The following is a 19680-nucleotide window of genomic DNA, read 5'->3' as shown; positions in this document are numbered from 1 at the left end:
TAGGTAAGTTCCTGGAGGACAGGTCCATGAAGGGCTATGAGCCAGGATGGGCAGGGATGCAGCCCAGGCTCTGGGTGTCCCTAACCTCCCACTGCCAGGAGCTGGGAGTGGCCAACAGCGGATGGATCAGTCAGGAACTCCCCTGTTCTGTTCATTCCCTCTGATGCTCCGGGCACCAGCCACGGTCAGACAGGACCCTGGGCTAGATGGACTATTGCTCTGACTCGGTCTGGCCATTTTGATGTTCTTACGGCTAGTGGCTAAGTCCTGGGCAGGGCTGACCCCAGCTTGCTTCGAAGGGCCGGCCAGCCTCTGACCCCCCCCTCCCCCAACCTTCGCTGCCCTCCTTGAGCTCAGCCCCAGTGCCGAACCCCGTTAATTCTGGGGGCCCGCGTCCGAGGGAGGAATCCCGAGCGCAGAGCAGCGATGAGGCCACGGCGGGCGGGGCGGGGGGCGATCGCATGAGAGAAGATTCAGAAGGGGGTTGCAGGCTGGGGTGGGGGAGCGATTGCACCCCAGAAATACATCGGGGGGACCACCAGGGAGGGGGAATCGGATGCTCAGGGACAGGGCTGGCACAAGAACAAACTGGCCAAGGATCAGCTGAGCCCAGGACTGAGGAGGAGGTTGGGGACCATCCAGAGAGATGGTGACGGGGTGGGGTGGGGCACAGAGGGGGCGAAGAACCTACCTAGACTGGAGCTGTAGCAATTAAGAGCTGGGATGACGCAGGATCCTCACAGACCCCAAGGGGTCCAGGCCCGGGGGAACCCCCCCTCCCGATTTTGGGAGCCTGAGCTCTTCTAACTCTGGATCTTCTCCTTTAGCTGGAGCATCCAACCCACTTGGAATCTTGCCTCCCCCCCCCAGCACCATCCAGTGGCAGTGAGTTCCACAGGCCAAAGGAAGGAGCTTTCCTTGGAGGAGCTGGGAATTGCATCCAGGCTCGCCACAGGCAGGTCATACGTAGCCCACCGGCTCCCTCCGGTGGCTGAATCTAACGGTGCCGCTGCTCTGGCCCCAATCTCACCTGTTCACATTTCCTAGATTTTTTTTTCCCTTTGGGACATTTTAGAGGCGGGGGGGGGGGGGTCTTCAGAGAACAGGGGGAAATTACCTGCTCACGGTCCCAGAGCAGACCCTGAAATAAAACCCAGGAATCCCAGCACCCCCACCCCGGCTCTAACCACTAGACCCCACTCCCTTCCCAGAACTGGGGAGAGACCCCAGAAGAGCTGGCTCCCAGCCTTCCCCACCCCCCAGCCATAATATACCCAATAGCAGTAACAATGCACCAGGACTGGCACAATCGGTGCCGTAACACAAATAATCGCCCAGCCCCTCAGACCCCAGCCCCGCCCTTGGAAGGACGGCTCCACGCGACAGTTTCCTGCGTCACCACAGAGGTCTCTTTAATCGGCACGTGTGAATTTTTACGGAAAAAGGATTTGTTTTTGTATTTTTTTGCAAAAAAACCCTCTATAAATAGATTTGGTGTTAAACACCCCCCCCGCCCCGCCCCGCTAAACAGCTCTCTCTGCTTCCATAAATTAAATCATCAGCTCCTATTTACAGCATATATATTAAAATCATTAGAATAATCCTTTCCCCTGCCTGGCAATGCAGCCTGGAAAAAGCCTTTATAAAGTGCCCCTGTGTTTGTTTGCACTGCAGCACCAATCTGAGGTAGGTGAGTGTTATCATCCCGGTTTTACAGACGGGGAAACTGAGGCACAGATTCGGTGGTTTTGTGTGTGTGTGTGTGCTTGGTTTTTTTGCCAGAAGCTGGTCAGAAGAGCTGACAATGGAACCCAGGAGTCCTGGCCCCCAGCCCCCTCTGCTCTAACCACTAGACCCCACTTCCCTTCCAGAGCTGGGGGAGAACCCAAGAGTCCTGGCTCTCAGCCCCCCCCGCCCCCCCGCTCTAAGCACTAGACCCCCACTATCCTCCCAGCACTGGGGATAGAACCCAGGCGTCCTGGCTTCCAGGCCCGTCTTCCCCTCCATAGCAAGTTTGCCCATGTGCTTTGCCTGCAGACGGTCCCCTAGGACACCAAGTCTCAACTGGCTCAGCCCCACGGCCATGGGGCCTCACTCCTTGCACGAGAAGGGGGGCTGTTAACTCTTAAGATACCAGCTGGGTTGGGGGGAGGACATCCCCGACTTCCAGCCGTTTCCAGCCTGGCTTGTTGCGTGGCCACGAGGTGGCGCTGTTTGCATTGCTGTGGTGAGTTCCACCCAGTCTCAGCCTGAGAGCGTGGCGGAGATCACTGGGGGGTGAAGGCATGTGAGGGCAGGAGGGAGAGGGGCTGGGGGCTCTCCCCTCTCCCTGCCCCGCCCCTAAGCCTTGGCAGCCCGGTGGGTGAGGCGCCGCAGCCGGTCGGGGTTGGATCTCTTCGCCGGCGAGGGCTTTGCTCCGACGCTGACGTAGTAGAAGGTGAGGGGCTGGTAGGTGGGGATGTAGCTGACCAGGCGCTGGGTGGTGCAGGGGAGCCACACGGGGGCCGGGACATAGAACAACTCGGCGGCCTGGGGGAGAGAAAAGAGACCTTAGCTGGAGTCCGAAATATCCAGAGACCCCTCGCCCGGCATGGAGCTGTGGCTGCCTCTGGGGTAGGGCGCGGGGGCTGGTTATGCAGGGACCCCTCGCCCGACACCGAGATGCAGCCACCTCTGGGGCAGGGCGCGGGGGCTGGTTATGCAGGGCCCCGTCGCCCGACACCGAGATGCAGCCACCTCTGGGGCAGGGCACGGGGGCTGGTTATGCAGGGCCCCGTCGCCCGACACCGAGATGCAGCCACCTCTGGGGCAGGGCACGGGGGCTGGTTATGCAGGGCCCCGTTGCCCGACACTGAGATGCAGCCACCTCTGGGGTGGGGCGCAGGAGCTGGTTATACAGGGACCCCTCGCCCAACACTGAGATGCAGCCACCTCTGGGGTGGGGCGCAGGAGCTGGTTATGCAGGGACCCCTCGCCCAACACTGAGATGCAGCCACCTCTGGAGTGGGGCACGGGGGCTGGTTATGCAGGGACCCCTCGCCCGACACTGAGATGCAGCCACCTCTGGGGCATCTGCTGTGACCTGTCCCCAGGGCAGGGGCATGGCTTGGGGGATGGGATATGGGGCCTTCTTCTAGGGGGCACCAGCTCTGCTCCAGCCCCCAGCGGGTGGACTGGCTGGCTTGTGGGGAGACAGACTCTAGGCCCCTCTGGCTCATCCCTTCAGCAGCCCTGTGTGTGTGTTGAGTTTGCTGGGTCTCAGCCCCGTTCTCAGCAGGGACAGGGACCCCCCCCCCATACACACCTCAGGCACCAAATGGGCTATGGGGAGCCAGCCCCCCCAATTCACACATCACCTGTTTGCCGGGCTCCCGCAGGGCGGGTCTGGTTGGGGCTGGTGCCGGGGCCGGGGGGGGCCGGGCTGATCCCTCGTCCTCCGAGGAGCTCTCCGACGGCGACTCCGAGTGATAGTCTGACGTCTCGGGCTCCGGGGTCCCTTTGCCGCCTCCCCCTTCCGAGGGGCTCACCGTGAAGTACTGGCTGTTCTCCCCGAGTCTGGGTTGGGGGGGCAGGTGCACCCAGGGCGGGGGGGGGGGGGGGAAGAGGATGCTTTACAAATTGGGACCACAGCCCACAATGGGCCCCGTGCCGCCCCCACCCTCTGAGCCAGCCAGCCCCCACCCCCGGGGCTGGATCAGAACCAGCGCCCCCTGGAGGGGAAAGGCCCCATTCCTCACCCCCCTGAGCCAGCCAGCCTCCCACCCTGGGGCCGGAGCAGAGCCTGCTTCCCCTAGAGGGGTATGGGGCAGGGTTTAGCGCCCGGTGGGAGCACTGTGAGCCCCCCATGCACGAAGGGGGTCCCCGCGGAGCGGAGAACCCAGGAGTCCTGGCGCAGCTGGCCGCAGTAGGGCTTTTGTCCCCTGCCGGACGGAGACAGCAGGGGCTCCGCGAGCTGGGGAGGGGGCTGACCCCAAGCAGCAGAGGGCGGGGGCAGGGGGGGAAACTCACCTACAGCAGACCTCCCCCGGGTCGATCCAGAGCGAGAGCTCCCACGGCAGAGCCAGCTCCGAGTACGCCAGCCCGCAGCCCGCGCAGGCCCGGAGCAGCGACTCGTCCACCCGCTGCCTCCGGTTGATACGGATACACCTGGGGTGGGAGACGCCGGTCAGTGTGGGGGGGCAGAGCATCAGGGGCCCTGCAGGACCCCCAGCCGGCTGCAGCCTCCCACCCCGCGCCCGGGGCAAAGAGTTACCGACCCGCCTGGCGTAAGGCCCCGCAACGCAGCCCATGGATGGTGCCACCGGCTGCCCCCATCCTGCGACATGCTCCTGTGACGAAGCGGGACTGTTCTTAATGGTTTCTCTGAATAGTGTGGGGGGCCTCAGTTTCCCCTACGCAGTTCTTAAGTATCTAGGGGGTGGGGTAAGGGTGTATGATCCTTGCAGAGCCCTAGAGGGCAGGTGTGTGCAGGGGTCTGGACACAGACAATGGCCGACACCCTGTTTCCTGGCCACTGATGGCCTGGGCCCTTCCCCCCTGCAAGGTGAGAGCTAAAGGGTGGGAGAACAAAGGAATCCGGTGACCTCCTGGCCCCGGAAAGGGACAAAGCCCAGAGGAGGTGGGGCTGGAGGGAGTTTCAGTTTGGGGCTGGCTGGAGACCAGGAGTGAAGGGCAGACGGGGTTGTCTGGCTCAGTGACCCCAAAATGGACCCAGCTGAGGGGTCCTGTTCTCTGCACCTGCAAGCTCTGTGTTAGACCATGTTCCTGTCGTCTAATAAACCTTCTGTTTTACTGGCTGGCTGAGAGTCCCGTCTGACTGCGAAGTTGGGGGGCAGGACCCTCTGGCCCCCCCAGGACCCCGCCCGGGCGGACTCGCTGTGGGAAGCGCAGGGAGGGGCAGAGGAGGCTGAATGCTCCGAGGTCAGACCCAGGAAGGTGGAGCCGGGGGAGCTGTGTGTCCTGCAGACAGGCTGCTCCCCGAGAGGAGACATCCCCAGAGTCCTGCCTGGCTTCCTGGGGAGCAGTTCCAGAGCATCGCCCGGGGACGCCGTGACACCATCCACCCACTGGCCATGCCAAACGGCTGTGTGAGCGGGCACCCCGACCCCGCGCCACCCCCTCCGCGCCCGGGCCCCGTACCTGTAGGCCTGTCCCTTGGCAGGGTTCTCGGGGTACCAGTGCCGGCAATATCTCTCCTGCAGGATGGTGGCCAGGCGCTCCCCGAACTGCTCCACGAGCCCCTTGTCCAGCCGGCCGTGCCGGTTCGCCAGGCGCGACAGGAACCGGGCGCCCGTCTCCACCTCCTCTCTCATGGCGCGGGCAGGGCTCGTCCTGCGGGGGGACAGGACCCTGGTGAGCCGCTGGGGGAGGTCAGGTAATGGGGCTCAAGGGGGTTGAGGGGCTGGATCCCAGGGGAGCTCTGGGCAGCGAGGGGTTAAAGCTGCTCCAAGGGGCAGGGTGCCCCTTGGTACCTGAGCAGGGGGGAGGGGGTTTGTGGGCCTGACACAAGCCGGTGACATCACCATGAGTCAGGAAACCACGGCAGGATTGCAGCCCCGTTACATCAGCAACGGTCCGCTCAGCTGGGCTCAGACCCACAGCCAGCCTGGCATCCTGCCCCCCCATTGGATCCCCTCCATGGGCCCATCACCCTGGCATCCTGCCCCCCCATCAGATCCCCTCCATGGGCCCATCACCCTGGCATCCTGCACCCCCATCAGATCCCCTCCATGGGCCCATCACTCCGGTATCACCTCTCCCCTCCCGGGGCGGACTTGACTCATTTCCTGGGACAGCTTGTCCCCGCTGGTGTCCCCACACGCACCAGCCCAGAGGTGTCGCAAGGGGGTTACAACACAGCCGCCTGCTCCGGAAATCCAGGGGCGAGAGGCGGGGGAGAGACACTGGCAGACAGACGCCTCCGGCAGACAGAGTTACAGGCAGAGAGAGCAGAGTCAGGGTAAGAGACACCCCCAGAGAAACAAACAGATACACACATGGGCAGTCCTCAACACACACACACACAGGGGAAGACACCCGCAGAGAAGCACACACACACACAGGTGCATAAAGACACACACGCGGTGTCAAGGAAGGAGACACCCACAAAGAAACACAGAGACAAATACAGTCGGGCAGCCCCCAACACACACACAGGCAGAATGGGAAAGACACCCCCAGAGAAGCACACACACACACGCCACACACACACACACGCAGTCATGCAGCCCCCAACACAGAGACAGAAAGAGGGAAAGACACCCAAAGGCTCAGGTGTGGAGTCAGGCAACGAGACACCCCCGGCCAGGTATGGACGCGGGGCTGGTGGCCTCCAGCCTCCCCTGGCCCCGGCTAACCCAGCGGCGCCGACCCAGGGCCAGCCGTGGTCCTGCTAAACACCACCTGCGCGGCCGCCCTGAGCACCGTCTCGGTTAACGGGACGCCCTGCGGCCGATTGTCTAGAGACGAGGCCAGAGACACAGTCGGGAAGCCAACCCTGCGTGTGTGCGTGGGGGGCTCTGACCAGGCCAGAGGTGTGAATTAGCTGGAGTTAACTGGCTCTCATTGATCTCCCGGGGAGAGGGGAAATGTAGGGCAGTTACAAGGACACACTCGCACACCGGCGGGCGTAGAGCTATGCCAACACACAATCACAGATACAGGCTCATCAATACACACCGCCACCCTGAGACACACCCTCACAAAGATACACACACAGGTATCACCAAAGTACAGCCAGACAGATGCACAATTGCACCCAGATAGCCCCCCCACACACACACACACAACCACAAAGATGCAGTCACGCAGATACAGTCACTCAGGGACACACAGTCACAAAGATACAGCCATACAAATAAACAGTCACACCCAGACACACACTCACACAACCACAAGGATACAGCCATACAGATACACATTCGCACGTAGAGACACACACAGCCACAAAGATACACAATCACACACAGAGACACACACAGCCACAAAGATACACATTCGCACGTAGAGACACACACAGCCACAAAGATACACAATCACATACAGAGACACACACAGCCACAAGGATACAGCCACACAGCCGCATGGTCCCACTGAGGTACCCAGAGCCACCCCCAATAATCTCCTCCTCCTCCCCAACACACACACACAACACACACACTGCTCCCGCTCTCAGTTGTGGGACTTTCAAGAAAACTTCCCAGGGAGGGGAATCCTGGACACAGCCCTGGGGAACCCCCCCTTGTGTTCCCCCCCAAATCCCAGACACTCCCCTACAGGTCCCAGGGATCCCCCAGGGGTGGGGTGGGGGGAATCCCAGGCTGGTCTCCACTGTGGATGACCATGGTGGGGGAGGGGTTGTCACTGTCTGTCCCCCAAACAACAGCTGGGAGGAGAAGGGGGGGCCACATTCCTACAGCTTCCCCCACGGCTCACCCCCCCCTTTTGATCTCCATCCCCCTCACACATGGGCAGGCTCAATGTCGGGGTCACCAGGGGAGGGGGGAGATACTGGCCACAATGCCTGAGTCGTATAGGTCACATACCCCAATCCCATCACCCCCCCCCCCCACACACAACCTTCCCGCCCCCGCCCTCACGTCACAGTCACAGCCTCTTTCCTCGCACCGCTGTTTGGAAATATTTCCTGGCGTCCGGGAAACCCCATTATTTCCGCCTCCGCCCCCTTCTCTCCTTCCCCCCCCCCGACACCCCATAACTCCTTCCTCCACCACCCCATAACCAGTCCCCGCACCCCTTCCTCTCCCCCTCCCCCCACAACCTCTCCTCCTCCCCTGCACCCCAAAACCCATCCCCCCACCTCCTATGCTCCCCGGCACCCCCAAGTCCCCTTCCCCATAGCTTCCCCCTCCCCATACGTGTGTGGGGGGGTGGGGGGGCTGGGTTCCGCCACCCGATGAGGAAGTTGCAGACGCCGGAGCGGGGGAGACACAAAGGGAAGGAGAAAATGAAAGAAAAAGCTGCCGGGGGGGAGAACTGGGGGGACCCCCCATGTCTCAGCTCCCCCACGGGGGGGGGGAGGCATTGCTGGGCTTCCGGCCCCAGACCCCAACAGCGGAGCCCCTGGCCGGAGCTAAGGGGCAGATCAGACCCGCCCCCCACAGCTGAGCCCGGCCCCCCAAACTCTGCGGGGCCCTCGCGTGGGGCTCCCCGCTACCCAGTGACGCCCCGCAACAGACAAGGGCTCTGTCCCCGTCCCCCTTCTGCCCCCCACTCCGCGACACCCCCCCCGGGATCCCCCTTCTCCAGCCCCCCGCGCCGCGGGCCCGGACGCACCGTGCGCTCTCGCCGCCTGGTCCACGCGGTTCTGTTTGCCCCGGGCCTGGCTCGGCCGGGGGGGAGGGGGAGGGGGAGGGGGAGGGGGATTCCCCGCCTCGCCTCGCGTCACTGACCATATTAGGAGATCCTGAGGCCGTGGGAACTTCCAGGCTGCGGGGACCGCCCGGCCCACGCCCCTCCCCGCCCGCACCCCCCCCCCGCGCGGGCCCTGGGGGGCGGCAGCGAGTCCAGAGGGGCGGGGGAGCAGGGGGGCGGGGGGACCGAGAGGCTCCCCAAACTTCCCTCTACCCTTCCCCCCGACTGACCCCTCCCCCGTTCAGGGGGGATCCCCATTCACCCCAGGGTCCTGCCCCAGCACCCGCTACTTGCATGTGTCCACAGAATCACAGAAATGTCCAGCCGCCCTGACCAAAAGGGGAGACCCCCCCCCACCCTGCACCCAGGAGCACAGCGCCCCCCAGGGGCACCGGGCCAGGCCTGACCGCCAGGGGAGACCCCCCCCACCCTGCACCCAGGAGCACAGCGCCCCCCAGGGGCATCGGGCCAGCCCTGACCGCCAGGAGAGACCCCTCCCCCGACCCCAGGAGCACAGCGCCCCCCAGGGGCATCGGGCCAGGCCTGACCGCCAGGAGAGACCCCCCCCCCGACCCCAGGAGCACAGCGCCCCCCAGGGGCATCGGGCCAGCCCTGACCGCCAGGGGAGACCCCCCCCACCCTGCACCCAGGAGCACAGCGCCCCCCAGGGGCATCGGGCCAGCCCTGACCGCCAGGGGAGACCCCCCCCACCCTGACCCCAGGCGCACAGCGCCCCCCAGGGGCATCGGGCCAGCCCTGACCGCCAGGGGAGACCCCCCCCCCACCCTGACCCCAGGCGCACAGCGCCCCCCAGGGGCATCGGGCCAGCCCTGACCAAAAGGGGAGCCCCCCCCCACCCTGACCCCAGGAGCACAGCGCCCCCCAGGGGCATCGGGCCAGCCCTGACCGCCAGGAAAAACCCCTTTTGTGGCCCAGACAGAGACTCCCAGCTCAGACTGGAATTTGGGTTTATTCTGATCAGAGAATGGACAGTGCAAACCCCAGGGTGCCGAGCAGAGGAGAGTCCAGGACCCAGGCCGGGGGGTCAGGGCCGGCCCATGGCCCAGCGACAGATGCCCCTGTGGGGAGAGAGAGAGAGAGAGAGAGAAGATGGGAGGCAGGGAAGGAGTGCAAAGGAGAGCAGAAGAGGAGGAGAGGAAAAGAGGGAGCGAGAGGAGGGAGAAAAGCCCCAGTGCACAGAGGAGAGAGCGAGAAGGAAGCCATAGCAGAGGGAAGACAAGCAAGAGGAGGAAGGCCGCCCCCAGCCCCCACCACACTGCCATCTCCGCGTGTTCATAGAATCATAGAATATCAGGATTGGAAGGGACCTCAGGAGGTCATCTAGTCCAACCCCCTGCTTTGCTCCCGGTGCGTGGATGGAGGGGGGCTGGACCGAGCTGGGACCCAGAAAGGCAGTGTGGGGCTTGGGCCTGGGCAGGGTTTCCCCCCCAGGGTGTGGCGTTCAGGGCCACAAAGAGCTTGGTAGGAAAGCGGGGAGCTGGGGAACTCCCTGCAACTGGATTCCAGGCTGGGTGGGCGGGTCCATGGGTCAGGTCTGGTGGGGGCAGAGTCCCAGGCTGGATGGGCCTGTTGGTCAGACCCGGCAGTGGTGGGGGAGGTTCCCAGGCCGGACGGGCCCATGGCACTGATCCGGAGGGTTCACGGCAAGCTCACCCCAGCAGCAGGGTGCCCAGCAGGGCGCTCAGCGCCAGCCCCACCATCAGCAGCACCACGTTCCTCTTGTGCAGCGAGTCGGGCTCGGCCAGCAGCTCCGAGAGCCCGGGGAGCCGGTCCTCGGCCCCGTGCCCCGCTGGGGACTGCAGGATGGTGTGGAACATGTCCTGCAGCTCCGTCTCTGCCTCCTGGCTGCTGGCAGTCACTGCGGGGAGACAGAACCCAGGAGTCCTGGCTCCCAGCCCCACCCCTCCGCTGCTCCAACCACGAGACCTCACTCCCCTCCCAGAGCTGGGGCTAGAACCCAGGAGTCCTGGCTCCCAGCCCCTCTGCTCTAACCACTTGACCCCACTCCCCTCCTTACCATTGAGGTAGAAGTATTTCCGGGCTAGCACATCATCCTGCTGGGCTAGCTGGCAGGCGTAGGTGCCGCGGTGCGAGCCCCATGTGGGACGGAGGACAAGGGAGGAGCCGGCGCCCATATGCAGGTCCCGGAAGAGGGAAAGATCCTGGGTCCGGAGCTGGTGGGGCAGAGGAGAGCGAGCTGAGCGGGTGACAGGGGGAGGAAGGGCAGGTGTCAGGGGAATTGAACTCAGGACCAGGGGCAGAGCGAGGGGGCTGGGCTGACTTGAAGGCTGCCACTAGGGCGTGTAGGGGGCAAGGGGCATGGAGTCAGGGCAGCAGACAGACAGAAACTCTCGCCCCGCAGTAAAATTACTTCCTTTCACCACCTCCATCCACCAAGGTGCCCCCCGCCCCGTCTTCCTGCTACCCGAACAGACAACCACAACACGAGACAGACCCTCCCCATCCGCCACACTCACGTCCCTGGCAAACTTCCAGCTACGCCGCACGTCAGGGGGGGTCTGGAACGGGACCCTGCATGTCAGAGCCGTCCTCTCCCCCTCGTTCTTCCAGACGTCCTCCACTGGCAGGGCAAAGAGCGGGGTGATTCCGGGTGGGGCTGGCTATGCGGCCACCTCTGGGGTGGGGCATGGGGGCTGGTTATAGAGGGACCCCACCCTGCAGGGAATCCGTCACTCAGCACTGAGATGTGGCCACCTCTGGGGCGGGGCACGGGGGCTGGTTATAGAGGGACCCTGCCCCGCAGGAATCCCTCGCCCAGCACTGAGATGCAGCCACCTCTGGGGTGGGGTGGGGGGCTGGTTATCCAGGGAATCCTGTGTTCAGCTGAAAGCACAAGGGGGTTTTCTGGAGGTTGAAGAGAATCCCCTGGGTTCGGTTTGGCCAGGACTCCTGGGTTCATCATCTGGAAATGGCAGGGAATCCCACAGCACAGCGCCCCCTAGTGCTGTGTGGGGACTTGGGGGCGTAGCACGTACCTGGACAGTCCAGGGGGAGCTGACAGTCCACTAGGCTGCACGAGGTGCATTTGTAGACCTGGGCGTCTTTCTGGTACCCTGCGGAGAACAGCAAAGTGGTGGGGAGCCTAGGGCTGGGCTAGCAGGGGGCTGCGGGTCGGGAGTGAGGGGCACTGGCAGGGCTGGTTGGGGGGTCCAGGGCTGGGCTGGCAGGGGGCTGCGGGTCGGGAGTGAGGGGCACCGGCGGAGCTGGGGAGTGGGGGAGCCCAGGGCTGGGCTGGGAGGGGGCTGCGGGTTGGGAGTGAGGGGCACCGGCAGAGCTGGGGAGTGGGGGAGCCCAGGGCTGGGCTGGGAGGGGGCTGCAGGTTGGGAGTGAGGGGCACCGGCATGGCTGGTTGGGGGGTCCAGGGCTGGGCTGGGAGGGGGCTGCGGGTCGGGAGTGAGGGGCACCGGCGGAGCTGGGGAGTGGGGGAGCCCAGGGCTGGGCTGGGAGGGGGCTGCGGGTTGGGAGTGAGGGGCACCGGCATGGCTGGTTGGGGGGTCCAGGGCTGGGCTGGCAGGGGGCTGCGGGTCGGGAGTGAGGGGCACCGGCGGAGCTGGGGAGTGGGGGAGCCCAGGGCTGGGCTGGGAGGGGGCTGCGGGTTGGGAGTGAGGGGCACCGGCATGGCTGGTTGGGGGGTCCAGGGCTGGGCTGGCAGGGGGCTGCGGGTCGGGAGTGAGGGGCACCGGCGGAGCTGGGGAGTGGGGGAGCCCAGGGCTGGGCTGGGAGGGGGCTGCAGGTTGGGAGTGAGGGGCACCGGCGGAGCTGGGGAGTGGGGGAGCCCAGGGCTGGGCTGGCAGGGGGCTGTGGGTCGGGAGTGAGGGGCACCGGCGGAGCTGGGGAGTGGGGGAGCCCAGGGCTGGGCTGGCAGGGGGCTGTGGGTCGGGAGTGAGGGGCACCGGCGGAGCTGGGGAGTGGGGGAGCCCAGGGCTGGGCTGGCAGGGGGCTGTGGGTCGGGAGTGAGGGGCACCGGCGGAGCTGGGGAGTGGGGGAGCCCAGGGCTGGGCGGGGAGTGGGGGAGCCCAGGGCTGGGCTGGGAGGGGGCTGCGGGTTGGGAGTGAGGGGCACCGGCATGGCTGGTTGGGGGGTCCAGGGCTGGGCTGGCAGGGGGCTGCGGGTCAGGAGTGAGGGGCACCGGCGGAGCTGGGGGGCCCCGTGAGACCTCAGGACTCACCGCACGGCGGGACGCAGGCAGGAGCTGCGAAGGGAGAGGAACAGGAGGGAGGATGAGGCCATATCAGGGCATGAGGCCCAGCAGCAGCAGACCCGCTCCTGGGTGCCCTCTAGGGGGCGCTGAGTCTGATCCAGCCTCCCGGCAGGGACTGAATGGCTGGCGGCGGGAGGGGTGGGGGGGGTGTCTCAGCCCCTGCCTCCCAATTGGCCGAGGGCTGGGTGGTCCATGGGGTCCCAGCCCCTTCCCCCCACCTGTTCCAGGACAGTGGGTGCATGGGGGGCTGTGTGTGGGGGGGTCACACCGGGTGGTCGGCTCCCAGCCCCCCTCTCACCTGGTTTCAGCTGAGCCAGCTCCGGCTGGATTTGCACCACAGCGTCTGGCACGGCCACCTGGTAGGGAACTGGGGGGAAAGAGGGGGTCAGAACCGGGCCCCCCGCCCACACCCTCCCCCTGGCTTTCCAGCCCCTGCCCCCACCCTATCCCTCCCCTCCCCTATTCCCAGCCACTTCCCCTTGCTCCCCCCCTCCAGCATCCTTCCCCTCCCCTTCCTCCATGGCCCCCACCCCAGCTCTGACCCACCCTTAGACATGCCCTTCTGCTCCAGGGAGAAGATGACATTGGAGAAGACGTCCTTCAGCTTCTCCATCTCCGCCACACCTGGGGAGTGCGAGGGGGGCGGGTGAGGGGACAGGTTCTGCTCTGGGGTCCGTCCCATGGGGGGCCATAGATGGAGGGATGGGCAGAGGGATGGATGGAGGAGATGATGGAGCTAGGGATGGTTGGAGAGATGGGCAGAAGATGGAAGGATGGCTGGAGGTAGAGACAGAGGGAGGATGGAGCTAGGGGTGGATGGGGGTGAAGACGGAGGGATGATGGAGCTAGGGATGGGTGGGGTGAAGATGGAGGGAGGATGGAGCTAGGGATGGGTGGGGTGAAGATGGAGAGAGGATGGAGCTAGGGATGGGTGGGGTGAAGATGGAGAGAGGATGGAGCTAGGGATGGATGGAGGTGAAGACGGAGGGATGATGGAACTAGGGATGGGTGGAGGTGAAGACGGAGGCAGGATGGAGCTAGGGATGGAGGGCCAGGGAGTGGTTAAGCTGGAGGAAGGCAAGGATGGAGCTGAGGGATGGACGGACGGTGGGTGGACAGACAGACAGGAGGGATGGCGGGAACGGAAGACGGACGGACAGAGCGAGCTGCAGGAGGAGGCTGGGGTGAGGCCAGAGGGCCGGCCGGCCGCTTGGCTCCGGGGCCCCACTCACCCACCACCAGCTGGGCGTGGGGCTGGAAGGCGGCCCGCAGGGCGCCCAGGCAGGCCACGTGCCGGGAACTGGCGTGACCCAGGAAGATCTGGCAGACGCGCAGGCGCTGCTGGGGGGTGGAGAAGCAGTCGAGGCAGCCGGGCGCCCGGGGGGCCAGAAGGAGGCCGAGGCAAAGGGGCAGCAGAAGCTGGGAGGCCGCGGGCATTGCCCAGCGCCGGGGGCACGGAACCCGCCGGGACATCACAATGGAGGGGGCAGGGCTATGATCCGGCCACGCCCACCCCAGAGGTGGCTGGGTCCCAGCGAGGGGTCCCTGTATAACCAGCCCGCTGCCCCACCGCAGAGGTGGCTGCATCTCAGGGCCGGGCGAGGGGTTCCCATGTAACCAGCCCCCCCCACACCCCACCCCAGAATTGGCTGCATCTCAGGGCCGGGCGAGGGGTCCCCGCATACCCAGGACTGGAGGAAGGCATCTCCGGCCGAGGGGAGAAGTGTGTTCGGGGGGGAGCTGTCGGGCTCAGAGGTCCGTCTCCATGGAAGCCAGACAGCCGGGCATGAAGCTGAGAATTAATATGTCCCTTAAACGGGGGGGGGGGGATGGAGCTAGGGGGGGCTGTGGGGCAGGGGGGATGAGTGCATCGAAGGGATGAAAAATGACCCCCCCAGCTCTGCTGGTGCCCCTCACTCCCGACCCGCAGCCCTATTAGCTCAGCCCCGGGCTCCCTACTCCCACCCTCTGCAGAACTGCCCGAGCTGGGGGGCAGGGGGGCGCTGTGGGTCGGGAGTGAGGGGCGCTGCTATCGCTGTGCACAACATTATTTCTCCATAGTAGTAACCTTGGAAAAGGAGGCAGGAGTCAAGTGTTTAGAGCCGGGAGGAGGGGCAGGGAGCCCGGATTCCTGGGTTCTCTCCCCAGCTCTGGGAGAGGAGTGGGGTCGAGTGGTTGGAACACGGAGGGAGGGCGGGTGATGGGAGTGACGAGGGGCCTCCCCGTCCTCCTCAGGGGGTCCTGTGCTGCTTGGCTTGGGGGGTTCAGCTGTTTGATGGTGTCTCTGGGAGCAGGAGCCTCGGAGGCACAGAGACACCCGTCAAACCTGCTCCCTCGGGTGGGCGGGGAGAGATCTCCCGCGGGGTGGGCGAGGTGCTCAGCTCCGTGTCCCTCCGGGCCGGTTGTCTCAGCTCAAACATAGGCCGAGCTCACCCAAGACTCTGACCGCGATCGGGGACCCGTCGTGCCCTGGGGAAACCGAGGCATCGAGCAGGAAAGCGATTTCTCCAGGGTAGCACTAGGAGTCTGTGGCGGAATCCTGAGTTCTAACCCGGGGGGAGCCAGGACTCCTGGGTTCTATCCTGGCTCTGGGAGGGAAGGGAGTCTAGTGGTTCAGGTGGAGGCGGGGGGGGTTCGGTTGTCCGTGCCCCAGCGGTGAAGCTGCCCCCGGCGTGACGGCCTGAGACCTGCCCCTTGCTGCGCTGTGTCGGGGCCAGTCGCTCAGTTCCCAAGAACCTCACCTGTGAATTCTGCGCTGCCCTCACAGGTTAAGGGTCTCAGGGACAGAGACGGCTGCCGGGAGCGAGTCAGAGAGGGAGGAGGAGAGCGCAGGTCTGGGGGTCCCATTCGTCCAGCTGGAGCAGAGGAAAAGAGTGGGTGCTGAGAGGTTAGAGGGGGGAGAGCACCCAGGGTGCGGGCTGAGTGGGCTGGAAGGAGGAGCCTGGGCTGCTGCTATCTATGGAGTGTGGGGGATTTTGGATGGATTTTGTCAATGCCCCTCAATCCTGACCCCCCCATGCCATTTATTCCCACTCCGGTCTCCCCCCAGCTCTGCCGGTGCCCCCACTCCTGACCCGCAGCCCCCTGCTAGCCCAGGCTCCCTTCCCCCAGCTCTGCCAGTGCCCCTCACTCCTGACCTCCAGCCCCCTGCTGGCCCAGCCCTGGTCTCCCTCCCGCACCCACCCACACTGGGGGGTGTTTCCATGATTCTCTTCGCACTCTGCCGTTCTGCTGATGCTGTCAGTAGGGGGAGCCAGGGAGCGCTACTCCGGGAGCGAGGTGTTGGGGGCGGAGGTGTCCTTCCGTCCGGCTGGGAAACCCACCCCGAACTAGGCAACCTTTCCCCAATGGGGGGAGGGAGACGTCGACAGATTTTGTTGCCCAAACCCCAGTCGGGGGGTTGCAATGAGGTGCTTTGGGGGTGCCGGTTAAATGCAGATTTGATCAGCAAAGTGAGGGGCTGGGGGGGCTCAGCCGCGGGCAGGGGTGACCCGGAAGGGGTACTGATGGGCCATGGGAAAGAGCCGCCAGACAGGTACCAGAATGGGCTCCCTGTCAGCACCTGGCCACCAGACCGGGATACTGGGGCCCGGGAAGGCCAGTGACCTGCCAACGAGCGGCTCCTGGGACGGGCCATTGAGCGGGAGGGGGTGGCTAGCACCTATCCCGAGCCCCGGCTAGTCACCGACAGGTAACACTGGTGGGCCGACTCTCCACAGCCGCTCACTGAGCTGCACCCGGGGCGCCCGGTAGGGGGTGGGATCCACCAAGCCACAATGACAGCCACAGCCTCGGGGACCTTCCCCACAGCCCCGTTGCTGGCCCCGAACTCAGAGGAATGGAGCCACCCCAAATACCCCCGGAAACCGGGGCTCTCAACCCTGAACGAACCCGCCTGAGGGCAGAGACGCTGGCTGGGTGTCACCCCCTACCCCGCTCCACTCTCCCCAGACCTCCAATGTCTCCCAGCTCCCCCCACTCTTCCTCAGACCCCACAATATCCCCCAGGTCCCTCTCTTCCCCAGGCCCCCCGATATCCTTGCCAGGCCCCCCGGGGGTCCCCGGGCCACCCCATTCTTATCTAAATTCAAAGGTTTCTAGACTATGGGAGAATCAGCCAGACCCCGATTCCTGACAACTCCCAGCAGACCCCAAAAGTGACATGGGGCCCTTCCCCTCTAGGGGGCACCGGTCCCGATAGGGCCCCAGGGACAGGAGGTGGCTGGCTTTGGGGGGGCAGGGGGACGGACACAATGTGGTTCAGCAGCTCCGTGTGTGAACCAAGTTTGCTGGCGCTCAGCTCCCCTTGCCGGCAGGAGGCCGAGGGTTGGGTGGGCCACAGGGACCCAGCCCCTCCCTGGCTTTGGGATACAGGGGGCCAGGAGCTGGGGGGACCCTGTTATACTCACCTCCTGCCCCCCATGATGGAGGGGCTGGGGGGCTTGGAGGCCTTCAGCACCCCCACACACACACACCCACAGCCTGCAACATCCCCCAACACCCCCCAAGCTCCCAACTCCTGCCCCACAGCCCATAACACACCCAACATCCCTTGCAAGAACCCGCACCACCCGCCCTACAGACTGCAGTATGTCCCAACACCCCCCACAACAACCCCCATGCTCCCAACACCCTCCACAACCTGTAACACCCCCATCCCCTGCAACAACCCTGAAAACCTCCCATGCCAACACCTCCACAGCCTGTAACACCTCCAACACCCCACACCCCTTGCCATAACCACAAACACCCCCATGTCTCCCAACCCCACCCCTACACGCGGCCTGTAACACCCTTCCACAGCCCATCACACACACACACACACACACACACAACACACAGGTACTGTGCAGGGTCTGCCTTTCCCATCCCCCCGAACCCCTCCACCCCCCTTCCTCCATCCCTCCATCCCTGCCTTCCCATCCCCCCCGTCCCCCTCCATCCCCCTTCCTCTATCCCCCCATCCCTGCCTTTCCCATCCCCCCGTACCCCTCCACCCCCCTTCCTCCATCCCTCCATCCCTGCCTTCCCATCCCCCCCGTCCCCCTCCATCCCCCTTCCTCTATCCCTCCATCCCTGCCTTCCCATCCCCCTCGCCCCCCTCCACTCCCCTTCCTCCATCCCTCCATCCCTGCCTTCCCATCCCCCCCGTACCCCACCATCCCCCTTCCTCTATCCCTGCATCCCTGCCTTCCCATCCCCCGTACCCCTCCATCCCCCTTCCTCCATCCCTCCATCCCTGCCTTCCCATCCCCCCCGTACCCCTCCATCCCCCTTCCTCTATCCCCCCATCCCTGCCTTTCCCATCCCCCGCTACCCCTCCATCCCCCTTCCTCTATCCCTCCATCCCTGCCTTCCCATCCCCCGTACCCCTCCATCCCCCTTCCTCCATCCCCATCCCTGCCTTCCCATCCCCTCGTACCCCTCCATCCCCCTTTCTCTATCCCTCCATCCCTGCCTTCCCATCCCCCGTACCCCTCCATCCCCCTTCCTCCATCCCCATCCCTGCCTTCCCATCCCCCATCCCCCTCCATCCCCCTTCCTCTATCCCTCCATCCCTGCCTTCCCATCCCCCCCGTACCCCTCCATCCCCCTTCCTCCATCCCTCCATCCCTGCCCTTCCCATCCCCCGTACCCCTCCATCCCCCTTCCTCTATCCCTCCATCCCTGCCTTCCCATCCCCCCCGTACCCCTCCATCCCCTTTCCTCTATCCCCCCATCCCTGCCTTCCCATCCCCCCCGTACCCCTCCATCCCCCTTCCTCTATCCCCCCATCCCTGCCTTCCCATCCCCCCCGTACCCCTCCATCCCCTTTCCTCTATCCCCCCATCCCTGCCTTCCCATCCCCCGTACCCCTCCATCCCCCTTCCTCTATCCCTCCATCCCTGCCTTCCCATCCCCCCCGTACCCCTCCATCCCCCTTCCTCTATCCCCCCATCCCTGCCTTTCCCATCCCCCCCGTACCCCTCCATCCCCCTTCCTCCATCCCCATCCCTGCCTTCCCATCCCCCATCCCCCTCCATCCCCCTTCCTCTATCCCCCCATCCCTGCCTTCCCATCCCCCCCGTACCCCTCCATCCCCTTTCCTCTATCCCCCCATCCCTGCCTTCCCATCCCCCGTACCCCTCCATCCCCCTTCCTCTATCCCTCCATCCCTGCCTTCCCATCCCCCCCGTACCCCTCCATCCCCCTTCCTCTATCCCCCCATCCCTGCCTTTCCCATCCCCCCCGTACCCCTCCATCCCCCTTCCTCCATCCCCATCCCTGCCTTCCCATCCCCCATCCCCCTCCATCCCCCTTCCTCTATCCCTCCATCCCTGCCTTCCCATCCCCCCCGTACCCCTCCATCCCCCTTCCTCCATCCCTGCCCTTCCCATCCCCCGTACCCCTCCATCCCCCTTCCTCTATCCCTCCATCCCTGCCTTCCCATCCCCCCCGTACCCCTCCATCCCCTTTCCTCTATCCCCCCATCCCTGCCTTCCCATCCCCCCCGTACCCCACCATCCCCCTTCCTCTATCCCTGCATCCCTGCCTTCCCATCCCCCGTACCCCTCCATCCCCCTTCCTCCATCCCTCCATCCCTGCCTTCCCATCCCCCCCGTACCCCTCCATCCCCCTTCCTCTATCCCCCCATCCCTGCCTTTCCCATCCCCCGCTACCCCTCCATCCCCCTTCCTCTATCCCTCCATCCCTGCCTTCCCATCCCCCGTACCCCTCCATCCCCCTTCCTCCATCCCCATCCCTGCCTTCCCATCCCCTCGTACCCCTCCATCCCCCTTTCTCTATCCCTCCATCCCTGCCTTCCCATCCCCCGTACCCCTCCATCCCCCTTCCTCCATCCCCATCCCTGCCTTCCCATCCCCCATCCCCCTCCATCCCCCTTCCTCTATCCCTCCATCCCTGCCTTCCCATCCCCCCCGTACCCCTCCATCCCCCTTCCTCCATCCCTCCATCCCTGCCCTTCCCATCCCCCGTACCCCTCCATCCCCCTTCCTCTATCCCTCCATCCCTGCCTTCCCATCCCCCCCGTACCCCTCCATCCCCTTTCCTCTATCCCCCCATCC

The 19680-nt window shown here is 65.1% G+C and overlaps 1 protein-coding gene across 9 annotated transcripts in view; it reads right to left on the bottom strand.

Moving 5' to 3' along the window:
- Positions 1–1386: 1386 nt before the first annotated feature.
- LOC125625664 (sperm acrosome membrane-associated protein 6) overlaps positions 1387–19680 on the bottom strand; it is a 55437-nt gene continuing 37143 nt past the window's right edge. For 4 of the 9 annotated variants that reach the window (XM_048828011.2, XM_075122694.1, XM_075122690.1 and 1 more), the window contains 11 exons: positions 15358–15471; positions 12915–12983; positions 12584–12607; positions 11391–11468; positions 10872–10975; positions 10412–10568; positions 10048–10252; positions 5140–5331; positions 4009–4146; positions 3357–3555; positions 1387–2529 (listed from right to left, as the gene is read on the bottom strand). In XM_048828011.2, coding sequence (XP_048683968.2) covers positions 2341–2529; positions 3357–3555; positions 4009–4146; positions 5140–5331; positions 10048–10252; positions 10412–10568; positions 10872–10975; positions 11391–11468; positions 12584–12607; positions 12915–12983; positions 15358–15463 — 1461 coding nt within the window. In that variant the 5' untranslated portion in view covers positions 15464–15471 and the 3' untranslated portion in view covers positions 1387–2340. Of the gene's footprint in view, positions 2530–3356; positions 3556–4008; positions 4147–5139; positions 5332–9324; positions 9453–10047; positions 10253–10411; positions 10569–10871; positions 10976–11390; positions 11469–12583; positions 12608–12914; positions 12984–13162; positions 13672–15357; positions 15472–19680 lie in introns of those variants that run through there. The other 5 variants (XM_075122692.1, XM_075122691.1, XM_075122693.1 and 2 more) reach the window with 5 other exon arrangements.

This window comes from Caretta caretta, chromosome 24 (genome assembly GCF_965140235.1).
Source record: "Caretta caretta isolate rCarCar2 chromosome 24, rCarCar1.hap1, whole genome shotgun sequence".
NCBI lineage: Eukaryota > Metazoa > Chordata > Testudines > Cheloniidae > Caretta > Caretta caretta.
Note: the sequence above shows the minus strand (reverse complement) of the source record. Positions and strands in the feature narration are given on the sequence as shown.